Genomic DNA, 12,965 nt, shown 5'->3' with positions numbered 1-12,965 from the left:
AGGCAGGATGACACACACTGCTGGCTGGTTCCATCATGCCAGAGCTGTCAGGGATTTAGCCCTCCAAAGGGAAAGGACGTGAGAGCAGCCCTTGGGGTGTGCAGTCTGTGGCTGGAGCCTGTCCTGTAGGAGAGGATATATGGAAACAGCGGGACTTTGAGAACTGGGCTGGATGGGGTGTCCTCCATGTTCTTTTTCTGAGCTGCTGTTCATTGCCTCTTTCAGCTGTACTAATGCACTGAGCTATAAATAAGGGCATGGAAAGTATCCGGGTTAAAACCCCTGTGCCAAAGCCAACATAACATGGAACTACCTCCATGTTTCCTCCAGCAATTTATGGAGAGCTTAGAGTTTATTCCCATGCCTGGAATTACTCATTTTGATACTTCTTGTCACGCCTTTGTCTGCAGGGTGCCTTCTGGGGCCTCATTATTGGGCTGCTGGCTGGATTCAGCAGGATGATTGCAGAGTTTGTCTATGGAACTGGCAGCTGTGCAAACCCTTCCAACTGCCCCTTCATCATCTGTGGGATTCACTACCTTTACTTCGCACTGATTCTCTTCGGGGTTACTGCCATCATCATCCTGGGAGTCTCCTTCATGACTGAGCCCATTCCTGATGTACATGTGAGTATCACTGCAGTCCTGCTGCTCAAGAAATGGAACACAATGAAAGCACTGGTTTTAAACCCTGGTACTCGGTATCTTACCTCTCCACATTTCAGCTGCCTGCAGCACACAGTTCTTGTAAGAAAGCCAAGGAAATTGTCTTCCTTTATCTGTCACAAATTTTCAGTGACTCCTCATTACCTGAGACATAACAGACACTGGGGTGCCATGCTCTTACAGCTGGCCCACGTGCTGGCCAGGCTGGTTTGTCTCTGTGTAGATCCACTAAAGTCCTTCTGTTCCGTTGGCAGCTTTACCGCCTGTGCTGGTCCCTGCGGCACAGCAAAGAGGAGCGGATTGATATTGATGCAGATGAGGAGCAGGACAAGGCTGACGAAAGAGATGAGGAATCAGGTAACTGTTGAATATCTACAGATTCTGCCAATGTATTTGAGTATCAGGAATGAAAATTCCTGAAGAAACATTAACATGCTTGATATCCAAAGACATCCTCCCTCCCAACAACAAAACCTCAACCCTCCCTGTATTTCAATGACTCGTGAGCTGCCGTTACCACTCTGTCACACTCAGTGTAAATCAGAAGTGAAGGGGGTTTGAAGGGAGAAGCCCTTGCTCTCCAGGGTAGCTGGGTGGCAGCTCTAGGGCTAAACCAATGGCAGTACTTTAGGTCAGAGGCACTGGCAGAAGTGTGTGTGCCTCCAGCATTCCAAGAGAATTCACCTTAAAACAGTGGGTTGTAGCCAGGACTGAAGCACCATGAAAGCAAACTGCAAAAACACCAGTTCTCTTTGCTGGGTTTTGGTTCTGCTCCCAAGTTTCTTTTAATCAATATCCTCAAATTCATTTATTTGTCTTTTAATTAAAAGTGTAGAAATTATTGAAAAAATGGAGTTTAAGCTTTGCAGCCTGGTCTGCTTCTCCAATACCAGACCAAGTCTCTGGGCTGCAAAAGGCCCAAGTGATTTCTGCAAAAGGCTCCCGTGGAACATGTGGAACATTTCCAGGTGAGCTGTGAAAACACAGTGTTAACTTGATCCCTGTACTGTTTTGTACCAATGTGTTTCCATTAACTGTGGCCATACATCAGAACTGCTCTGTTAATATAGGATTGCCCTCAGCCCCAGAGCTCAGTGTATGATGTGATCCATGTATGTGCCATGACCAGAGTGTTGTTCCTTCCAGTTAACGAGGAAAGCCAAGAGGAACCTGGCTGTGTAAGGAAAGCCTACAACTGGTTCTGTGGCTTGGACCAACAGAAAGGCCCCAAACTGAGCAAGGAGGAAGAGGAGGCCCTGAAGAAGAAGCTGATGGACACAAGCGAAGTTCCCCTGTGGAGAAATATTGTGAATGTCAATGGCATCATCCTGCTGACTGTGGCTGTGTTCTGCCACGCCTACTTTGCATAACTGCTCCCAGCCCCCACACTGCTGCACTGACAAGAAAACCGATGCTTGTAGATTTACACAGTTAGACACACTTAATGTTTTCATCATCCACACTGGTAAAAAGTCCGGGTGATTTACTCACTGATTTTTTGATCATAGTTTCAACAATCTGAAGATGAAGGCCACTGGGATTTCAAGAGAGAGAATTTCTGTTTAGACATTGAACCAATGCAGGGCTAACTGAGGTTCAGAATTTTCATCCATTATTCTCTCTGCTCATGATACATTTCATATTTTAGGTTCAGAACAAGGCTGCGTGAGCCATATTTCATATCAGGGTTTGTGAACTACCTTTTAGGGTTGATGATGCTATTTTGATTTTCAACCCTTCTTCTGATCTCTCAAATTTCTTTTTCCTTAGGCTATGATAATCTGATTACAAAAAACCTACAACCACTGAGGGACTGTATTACAAATTCCAATTAAAACATCAGTTTTGTCCCTCCAGACATGAGATATTTGAAGTAAAGGATTTATGTGTATATCAATATATTTGACACTATATCTAATTTTCCATTATCACTTCTTTCCCCTTTTTCTCACTTTCCATTGGGTTGTGTTTCTCAGTCATCAGTGGAACACTAACCTCTGAATTGATGGCATTTTGTAATTGGGGAACACCTCTCTCAATGATCCTAATAAGAATTCTGCTTCCAACAGATCCTCTGTTTAAGCTTAACTTCTAAAGGTCCTCCTCTCTTGATATTTTAATATGTACCTATACTTGAATGTGAAGCTTTTTATACAAAATACATATATTATATATACACACAGGCAATACATTATATACATGCACTATATATATTATATATATTTAAAAATATATTTATGTGTGTATGCGTGTATATATATATATATATTTATTTCTTACTGATCAGTTCCCACCCTGGGATGTCAAGGACCTCATTACTGTGGGGTTGGTGTCAATGTATTGCCTCTCTCTCTGGACTGTGCTACAAACCCCATGCCCACAGAATGCTGAGCTGCATTTTGCAAATGCATTTGAGGGCTCTGTGCTGCTTTTCTGCAAAGCTATAAATCCTTCTCTGAAGATTTCACTGAGAACTAGAATTCCTGCTGGCTGGCAGCATGAGTTAGCAGTTCATGGAGGAGAATAGTCACAGCTGTGGGATATCAGCTAAACCAGGCTGATTGTCTGCACTTGATAAGTTTGGTACCAGCTGGGGACACAGGAAAAGGCAGATGTAACACTTCAAAGCAAAAAGCAATAGATTTTCTTTTCATCTCATTCAGCTTCCTGGGGAATCAAGTGTAACAAGAAGATGTTGGTTTGCTTAGTCAAGCTGCACCACAGTTCCCTGTTCCTTGTTGCATTGTCCCAAAGCATTTCAGAGGATGGTCCTGACTGGAACAAGTGCAGCTGAAAGGGAAGGCAGTGCAGTCCCTACATGTGCCACACCACTGCTGCTGCCTCCTGCAGCTCTAATCACTCTCACTTTATAATCCTCTCACAGCATCTCTGCTTCGTTTGAATCTAACCCAAAATGCTCTGGATTCCAGAGCTGCTGCTCTTCACTAGAATTGCTGCTCTTCAGCACAGTCCCTGCAGTATCCTGAAAGGTTTTGCACAGGCCAGATCTAATCAATGCTACAGAAATACCAGTGCAAGCCTTTTTTTCTTACACTTAACGCAGCGATAGAGTATTTTAAAGACCATGGAATTAATTATATTTAATGAACTATGAAGAGTTGTATGTATTAAAGTACTTGTATATTTTTAAGTGTTTGGTGTCCACAAAGTGGTGGGATTTTTATATGATATGATGGAAGACAGAGAAACTTCATTTGGTGTCTAGATTTTGGCTCTGGGTAATAGTAATGGATGAAAAACAAACAAGGAGGACTTCACCGAGGATTGCCCAGATCCCTCCTTGTCATCCTTTGCTACAAAAAGAAAAAAAATGGTGAAATTATAGAGCTATTTGGATAAAGACAAATGACACAAGTGATTTCCTGGCAGGCTGAGCAGCCTTTGGATGACCTCCTGGTTAATCAGGCACCATCACTTCATTTTCCTTCCCAGGACTACAGAATTTTGAAAATCTAACCCACAGTTTCCCAGCAATGTCCCCTGTATGTCCTCAGCAACCTGATTTTATTCTGGTCTGAAAACTGGGTGGTGTAGAAGGAAGAGTTCAAATGTTTTCATAAAGTTTGACAGCTGCTGCTGACTCCTCTCATTTTGTAAAATTCCATAGAAAAATTGCCTGATATTGTGAACAGCTGATAAAATTTTCTTGTTCAGCTTAGCATGAAATGCCCCCTCAGGTCTGTAGCTGTTGCATTCCAAGACAGTTTCATGACTTTGAGGAAGAAAGTGGCTTTTCTTCAGTTCTCAGGGCAGCTCGATGTCCCAGCTGTGGTTGGGACACTCAGACTAAACCCAGGAGTAGCTGAGGCTGTCCTGGGCATTCTCATGCTCTAGAGGTGGGAACCCTGAGCACAGGGTTGTCCCCCACATTTGACTGTACATTTCAAATACTTCTGGGTAGTGGTGAGACTCCAAATAAATCTCTGGCTCAACAGCACAAAGTACCTGGATGGCATGTACAGCATAACACAGCTCTGCCTCAGGGGATCTTGAGACATCCCAGCTTATCCTGTCAGGTAAGATACAGGGTTACAGCTTATTTTGGAGGACTTTAGTTAGATATGCAGAATTATTTAAAATTAACTATGCAAAATAAAACAAAAAATTCCCCTGCTAGCACTATCAGCCAATTAGGACGCTGCTCCGTAAAGAACACACACTAAACTATATCTTCCATTTAAGAATTACTACGTAGTTCTTAGGCCAAGTCCTGGAAAAGGGTAATCACTGTTCATTTATGTTTTAATTTTTCTGTATCACACATAAAAATGTATCCAAGTATCTCACAAATGTTTAGTGTTAATGATCATGAGAACACTCTGTTCTTGGAACTCAGAATTTGGGTTTATTCCTCTTTGTTACTGAAATGCTGGGGGAGGGAAGGTCTGTGCCTTAGCTTGGAATACCTCTGCAGTAACCATGGTCTGGTTTTAACCGAAGGATCTGTCCCTGGGGAATTGGGATGTGGCACGAGGCTGAGCTCTGCAGGTGATGGTGGTGATCAGAGCCCCAGCTGCAGCCAGGATTGCTGATGGCCTCAATCCTCACTGCACTTCCTGAGCCGGCAAACCCAGGAGTGTTTGTGTGAAGGAAAAGCTGACACAAAACCGAGGAGCAAAGGTAAATGATAAATCTGTGTGTTACCAGGGGGGACTGGCATCTGGGAAGAGAGCTCTGGAGCCCTGGTCCTGTATTTGAAGAGTACTTGAGTTGTTTGAAGTGTTGAGCCAGAGGAGGGTTTCAAGCTGACATTCCTGGGGATAGGCTGGACAGGGAAAGGCTGGTCCCAGGCTGTGGGGTCACAGCAGGGCTGTGGGTGTTTTAATTTATTTAATGACCTCATGTCCCAGGTGCAGTTGTCTGTGTCCTGCTCCTGCAGTGTTCTCTGGGGAGCATGGAAGGGAGCAGTGATCAGAGAGAGCTGCCCTTGTGCTGGACTGAAAATCCAGGGGCCCAGATCTGCTAAGAGGGCAATACACCACTGAGAAAGAGGGGAAATGCAAAAAACCCTGACTGCTCATCTTGTCACCTACCATGGGCAGCTGTGAAAAAGAATAATTCCCTGAAGCTGCTGTGCCCACCCTGTGCTCACCTGGCAGTGCCTGAGGCCAGAGCCCTGTGCCTGCCTGGAGCAGCACCAAGGGGCCTGAGGTACCTCAGGCTGAGGGCAGTGTGAGCTCGTGGCCGCTCTGTGCAGTTTTCTTGTTTACGGTATCAGAGCCTATAACTTTAAAAATGTGGCTTAGATGCAAAGTATCTTTATAACGAATTATTTAAAAGGTTTTTATTCATTCAAATTGCAAATTTTGTCTTGCTAAAAATAGGTTCTGTGCTTTGAGCATGTTAGCTTTGTGTGTAGCCACAGAGAAGACATTCTGCCCTTTTGGTTTAATGTAATTAGCCAAATCTGACTTTCCCAGACTATTTTGTCCTTAGACAGATCTCTCACTCTATGATTTATTGTTTTTTTAATAGAAAATGTAGTGATGGGAATCAAATTACTCCTTGCTCTGGAACATGAAGAGATGGAATGAAAAGCTGCCATTTTCCAGAGCAGGACCGAATGGTTTCCAACCCTTGGCCTTGTGAAAGGAAACGGGGACAGGGAAATGAGTTTGTGGTTGCAAGAACAAAGCACCATAACATCCTTAACCTTCTGGAAATTGTTAGAAAAAATTCAAAATGAGCCCTACCTGAGTGGGACACAAGGCTCACTCAGGAAGGTTTCGTGTCCCATGGATGCAGCTGAGTGTCACTGAGAATTGTTGGGCAGAATTGTTTGAAAGCTCAATCTGTGTCAAGTGTAACTGAATTAATTCCAGTATTGACCCAGGACCACATTAATTATATCTGGGCCTTCATCATTGTTGGCTTCAAGCTAAAAAGGCAAATCCCTTTCAGTGATGTTACAAACCTGCCTCGGTGCTGAAGCCATGGGAGTGGAGAGTGCTGGGGGGGCACCACTGCTGACACCAGAGACCTGCTGTCCACACAGCATTGCCTCTGAAACAGTAGTTTAATTACAGTGGGTGAGATCTGGAGATGTTAATGTAAGGATTTGTGATGTGTATAAAGCAATTCAAAAGGATCTTTCCCAGGATAAAAAAACCCACACTGGGACATTTATTTCGGGGTTTTACCTATTTGACTACTTTCAGGTACATTTGAGACCTCAAAGGTCTTTATGAAGAATGTGAAGGGACATTTCAGATGTTGAATTGTGGCTGAGAAACTAATTTTAGGAGGGAGATTTAGGAATCAGCATATTACTGTGGGAGCAATTGTGTGTTACATTTTAATGTACCTGGAAAAAGGATATCGTAGAGTAAAAATGTACCCTAATTCAGGTTGCAAGTAGTGAGGGTTACAGGATCAGTGTGATGTCTCCCTGCTCTGTGCCCTGTCCCCTCGTCTCCCAGGCTGGGACAGGCTGTGCTGGCCAGTCCTGCTCAGTGACCCAGTGGGAGACAGCACATCTTGGGACACCAAGACAATGCAGTTCTAGAAACACCACAGATTACAAAAGTGTTCTACAATAATTAGGATTATTTCTGCATTAGCTGTGCTCTCTGTGCATCCTTTGCTTCACACAGGCTGTTTAACTCTGCTCCCCTTGGCATTTGTTGTGCTGTGCTCTGGCCAGTGACCTGCTGCAGGCTGGGCCCCACCAGAGCACGTGACTTTGAATTATTAGATCTGCAATCTTTTGTCAGTAAATACAGCTTTTTAAGTGAAAACCCCAGCTAATAGTGGTTTATGGCTGTTCCATGTGCAGACTTTGCATTCTGGTGTTTCCACAGGCAGTGCATGGTCTCTAAAGCCCCAGGGAATTCCTGTTGTGGTTGAAGTATTGGGTCATGTCAGGTGTAGCTGTGCAAAGAGTGGCTGAGACAGCAGCTGACGTGGGAGAGCACAACTAGTGCTTGTATCTCAGAGTTCAGCTGAGGCTTAGTTCCATTTCTGTGTGTGAGACAAGAACAGTGATCCCAAGTAGAGCCTTTTTGGGAACAGTTTATACTGTCTTTCAAGCAGTGATCAGGCACATGCTCAGAATGCAGTACTTAAGGTCCAAGTTGGCTGAATTTCTTCTAGTGAGAGCAGTTCAGTGTGGAGGTCTTATTTCTACATTTGAAAAAGCTGATTATTTTGGGAACTCACTGAAGGGTGATACCTGAATGACTGGGGAAGGCTCTGACAAGGTTGGAACTGAGCTAAAATGGTGATTTTTACTGCATTCTCCTGCAGCAGTTCTGTAAGAGCAGCTGAGCCTCCACTGTGCTGCTCCAGTCCTTTAGCATGTGATTAAGCTGCCTGGCTTCTCTTATTGAGTTGGATGCACTCTGGCACCAATATGTATTACGTATGAGTGCCTTATGTGTTTAAAAGGCAGAGTTCCTCCAAGATCCTGCCCGGAGGGAATGAATCCAACTGACTCAATACTTTAAAATCACATCTTTATAGGAGAGGAAATTTGCCCTTTGGTTAGGCTATGGAGGAGAACCATTTTAACTGTAATCACTCCTACAGGAGGAGTTTACCCTCTGTAAGGCTAATGCAGTTTGCTCTGTGACTGTGGCTTCCAGTGGAACAGCACCCCTGACAAATAACCCCTTTAGAGACCTGGTGCAGCCTCTTTGTAGCTACAACATGGCAACTTCTAGATGTAAAAATACCATGTGAGACCAAAACTGAGTGAAACAAATGGGACTTGCTGTGAAGCTGAGTCAGCTGCACTGTCTCACCTTCCTTGGTCGCTGAGAATGGCCAGGCTTGCTCTGCTCACTTGGGTTATTTCTTTGCCCAGGACTCCTGTTGATGCCTCTTCAGTTACACCTTTGCATCTGGAGGCAGAAATGTGCCATGGTTCTAATCCCACGTCCAACAAATGTTTGCTGCAAAACTCACGTAAATTCCTGTGTCAGATCAATTCCTCAGCACAGGCAAGATTGCTGGAGGGGTTAATTAGGAACCTCTCTAATGTAATTAGTTATTGATTAATGGTTGATAGGGTGAGGTTTCAAAAAAAAGAAGTAGAGAACATTGTGAAGAAAACAGAAAGGGCTGCTGTCTTATATCAGGAAAATCTTGGTAACTCAGGCAATAACTCCTAGTGGAGAATTCCAGACTTCCTAACTTTTCTTTTTCCCCATTATTCTGCTTTCTGACCTGCAATATAGATGTGAATCTGTTGGCAAATGACTTTTCAGAGGGAACTGATCAGGAGTGAGGAAGAGAGTTTTGGTTCTGAAGGTCTCATATAATCGAGCACCTCTTACAACCAGACAACAACAGAGGGCAACAGATCTCTAGAAAAGATCGCGGCTGCAGAAAGGTTTCCACTCGATGGCTCGGATGGCGGTTTGGGCAGCTCTTTTCACGACCTCCCGGGGATCATCCAGACACTCCTGAAATGTGCCCGTGTGATGCAGGAGCGTCTGTCGGCCCTCGGGGAGCTCAGCCAGCAACGTGAGGGCTTTGATCGCGTTCAGACGGGCTGTGCTGGTTTCCTCAGCAACCAACTTCAGCAGAGGTGGGATGGCTGCAGCTGCCATGGCTGAGGCTCTCCCTGCAAAGAAAGAAACCGGCTTTGGTTATGACATCTAATCACCATCCTTCTGGACTGATCCTTGGCACTCCCTGCCCGGCTGCAGCTCTGAACAGCCCCGGGGGTGCAGTGCACAGAGGCAGGACATGCCCTTCTTCTGGAGACCAAGGCTGGCTCCCAGCTGTTGATATTTAAGAAAAAAGATCTTTCCCAGTTAACTTTATGTGCCTTGCACGTTAGGATTTCATTTGCAACAAATTATCCATGAATATATGAGGCATCAAATGACAGAATAAACTATTTTTTGGAGGGCAGGGTGAGTGGGGTGTGTTAGATGACCTTAAGAACGTGCCCCATTCTTGCATTTTTAAAGACACTTCAAACACTGAGATCCATTCCCGTGTTGTCTCCGGTAGCCAGGGGAAGGGTTGCAGAGGAGGACTGGAACACAACTGCTGTTATTAAGAGTCTTTTATGTCTAATTACTCATTCATCACAGTGAGAATTTAGCAGTTAGTATTTTCAGTGTCATGTAAGTTACTTGGGAGAGCTGCAGACCTTATTAATATTCATTGCTCTCCCAGCTGTGAGAGAGAAGCTGCCTGGAACCACAAAATGTTTCCAGAAAGCAGCGCTCCTGTGCCGAGCGCTGGTGATTCAGCACAGCTCCAGGTATGTGGATCTGTGTGGTCTGGACTTGAATGGGAAATGTTCCCTCTCTGGAGCAGCACTCTGGAGGGAAATTGTGCAGGCAGGGGAGATAAATCACTTCTCGACCTACTTCAAGGGAATGAAATGTGAAATATCCTGTTCCCCCATGGCACTGTGGGGAAGCAACAGTAGTTGTTCAAGACATATGAAGAAATGTCATGATCTTACAGTTTCTTGAGGAGCTTTAACACTGCCAGGAACCGAGGACTCGGAGGTAGGGGAGGCAAATCTTTTGTTACTGAGTTGCCTTAGAATTGGATTTCCAGAAGGCTTCCCAGCAGAACTTCCTCTGACTCTCACCCTGAGGAGTGACAAGAGCGAACATCAGTGCTCCTGTTGCACTAGCTTGGACTGCAGGATCCGTGTCTTCCAGCAGATGCACCAGCACAGGGATAACCTCTTCTTCACACACTGGAATTTTTCCCTCTGGATGAGAACTGTGCAGAAAAGATGGTAAAGTTGCTTTTTTGAACTGTGCCTGCAGACCATGCAGCCACCCCAGCCTGTTTGTGCCACCAGCACTGCACACTCCTGTTTGCTCCCTTTGGAGTGACTGTTCCAGCTGGGAACTAAAGGGGTGTGTGTTTGTACCTGGTGGCTGTTGAACCTACCTGTGGTACAGCCCTGATGATATCACAGTAACCCAGGTGCATGGGCTTCACCATTTTTTAGGTTATTTTTGGGTGATATTTGGATTTTTTTTTAAACTCTTTATGAACACTGGAGACTGATGGGCAGCAGCATGGAACAGGATGTAAGATTAAGGATGCTGGTGGTCCCAATGGCAATGAGTTAGCAACCTGGCTGTTGAACCCTATACAGATTTGAAAACCTGATAAATCAGGGGTCTGCAATTCATTTTTCTCCCAGGTCAATCTTCTCCCTTTGTTTCCAGCCTCTTTAATAAGGAGAGTATTTAATGTGGCCCAGCTACTGCAGGGCCCTAGAATGTAGTTGATATCCATACTCCAGGTGCATTTGACTTTCTTTCTCTGACTCATGATAATTACAGTCTCTTTTCCTCTAAGACCTCGCTTTGTTACAGGACATGAGCGAATGTTTTGTGCCAGTTGATATATAAACTAAATCATCTGCAGGCCTCTTTAAACTAGACATCTGTTGAACACTTTTATTACATTTTCTGGTTGCAGGACAGTGGACTTAAGTTGTTCCTTTCATCCACTCTCTGATACACAAATTTAATATAAAGATTGCTCTTTCTGATCCATCCCTGACGTAGGCAGCAGCCTGTGTCAGAAAACTATTTCTGTCCTCAATCACAGTGAGAGTGTCCCAGGACCTTTAATTTTCTGAGAGTGTTGTCCAAAAACGCAAGGGAGCTTCTCTCTACCTCCACAGTGGTCAGAATCCTGTTTTTACAAGATTTTTCATGCAAGATTTTTTTCTCAGCAGTCTGTACCAGGAAAAAAATCCTGATTCCACTGCCAATACTGAAAACAAACAGAAGGAGAAGGAATGACTGATCAGCATCTGCTTTTTTGAGTGATTTTTAGCAGTTAGGACATTTAGAAGCCTTATATCTGTGGATGCATTCAGGCTGATAGTGCTTTGTGTGTGAAATGTGGCAGCTTTGATGTGCAGTGGAACACAATGTAAACTAATGGCATGGATTTACTCCTGAAATGAGCACTTTCTTGGGCTTTGGCATTATGGACAGGTTTGTTTTCCTTTACCTGATTTCTAACAGGACCTGAGCTGCTTTGCTTCTGATGGCTGCTGAGGGGTGTGTGAGCTTTTCCTTCAGGGCAGCAACGGCACCAGTTGCCAGGGCTCCTGAAACTTCCATGCGCAGACAGTTGGAGAGGGTGCCCAGGATGAGCTCCAGGATCTCATCCAGCTCACTCTGCAATTTCAGTACAAGGGGGGGAATCAAACCAGCCTGCAGGACACCAGCAGCCCCTGAGAGGAGACAGGGAAGGAAGGTGGGTGAGGGCTGAGTGCACTGACTGTTGTACCTACACTTGGAGTTTCTCAATAGGATCAAAGTACAGATGGTAACTCACTTCCTTACACAGATATGGGATTGAGAAATGGAAAATGCTCCAACATTGCCCTGTTCTTAAATGTCATCTTAGCATTGCTTCCTCAGGGGAGCTTCCCCAACGCTCCTGTAAATCATCAGCCCAGGTAATAACCAACATGGCAATTGCTCTGATGTTCCCAGTTTCTCCCACTACAATATTTATCCTCAAATTATCCTTGCGAAGAAAATATAGGAAATATATATATATTACAAAGTCACCTTCTATCCAGCCTTTCCAACTGCTCTCAGCATGAACAGATGCTGAGAGAGGCTGCAATGTGAGCCTTTAGAACTCATGCTTTGATTCTCCACTGTGGTTTCTGTGGGGGGAAGTCAAGATTTTGGGAACTGGCGGCTCCCTCATGTATTTCTTTGTAGTAATTCTGTCACAGCAAAAATTTAAATTCTCAACTTTCCAGTCAGTGCTCTTGCACTGCTCCTCAAAAACAGCATCAAAGGTAGAGAGATCATCATCTGCCCTGCAAGTGATGTCTTTGCTGTGAGCAAGAGCCTGATTTGTACCATTTCTTACCCTTTACTAAGTCAACACTGAAACAGCAATGCCAGGGGAAAACAGAACGTACTGTCCACGAGTAACTATGTGAACACAAAATTCTCCAGCTGTCTTGTTGCTAAGACTGATTCTTTGGTTGCTAAGAGAAATGTGGCTCCTTTCAAAGTGATTCATATATAGTTAGATAAGGAAGTTTTGTGGATAGGAGTCGTCAAGGTATTTTCAAATGAATCTCCACAATGGAGACAAGAGGGAAGGAGATTTTAATGACCCTTGGTCGTGCATGGGAGAAATCCCTCAAATTGACAATCAGGTGAAAAGCATGATTCTAATCTGAAGGTTATTTTGTTGTACATATTTCTGAGGTTTTCCTGACACTGAATAACTTCTTATGTTCCTGACTTACTAGGATCCACTTTACAAATGCCAAAGCAAAGAAATGCCTTGGGCTGATATTATCACAGC

At 44.3% G+C, this 12,965-nt stretch overlaps 2 protein-coding genes across 4 annotated transcripts in view; one reads left to right on the top strand and one right to left on the bottom strand.

The window, feature by feature from the left end:
• SLC5A1 (solute carrier family 5 member 1) overlaps window positions 1–3,816 on the top strand; it is a 28,746-nt gene extending 24,930 nt beyond the window's left edge. For both annotated transcript variants that reach the window (XM_027696787.1, XM_027696786.1), the window contains exons 13-15: window positions 411–626; window positions 920–1,022; window positions 1,812–3,816. In XM_027696787.1, the coding sequence (XP_027552588.1) occupies window positions 411–626; window positions 920–1,022; window positions 1,812–2,035 (543 nt within the window). In that variant the 3' untranslated portion in view covers window positions 2,036–3,816. The remainder of the gene's footprint in view (window positions 1–410; window positions 627–919; window positions 1,023–1,811) is intronic.
• A 5,106-nt stretch (window positions 3,817–8,922) lies between these two features.
• The window catches only part of RSPH14 (radial spoke head 14 homolog), a 76,730-nt gene continuing 72,687 nt past the window's right edge, over window positions 8,923–12,965 (bottom strand). For both annotated transcript variants that reach the window (XM_027696775.1, XM_027696774.1), the window contains exons 5-7: window positions 11,637–11,862; window positions 10,243–10,379; window positions 8,923–9,252 (exon numbers count right to left, since the gene is read on the bottom strand). In XM_027696775.1, coding sequence (XP_027552576.1) covers window positions 8,993–9,252; window positions 10,243–10,379; window positions 11,637–11,862 — 623 coding nt within the window. In that variant the 3' untranslated portion in view covers window positions 8,923–8,992. The remainder of the gene's footprint in view (window positions 9,253–10,242; window positions 10,380–11,636; window positions 11,863–12,965) is intronic.

The sequence above is a fragment of the Neopelma chrysocephalum genome, unplaced genomic scaffold (genome assembly GCF_003984885.1).
Source record: "Neopelma chrysocephalum unplaced genomic scaffold, ASM398488v2 Primary Assembly neopelma1_116, whole genome shotgun sequence".
Classification (NCBI taxonomy): Eukaryota; Metazoa; Chordata; class Aves; order Passeriformes; family Pipridae; genus Neopelma; species Neopelma chrysocephalum.
Note: the sequence above shows the minus strand (reverse complement) of the source record. Positions and strands in the feature narration are given on the sequence as shown.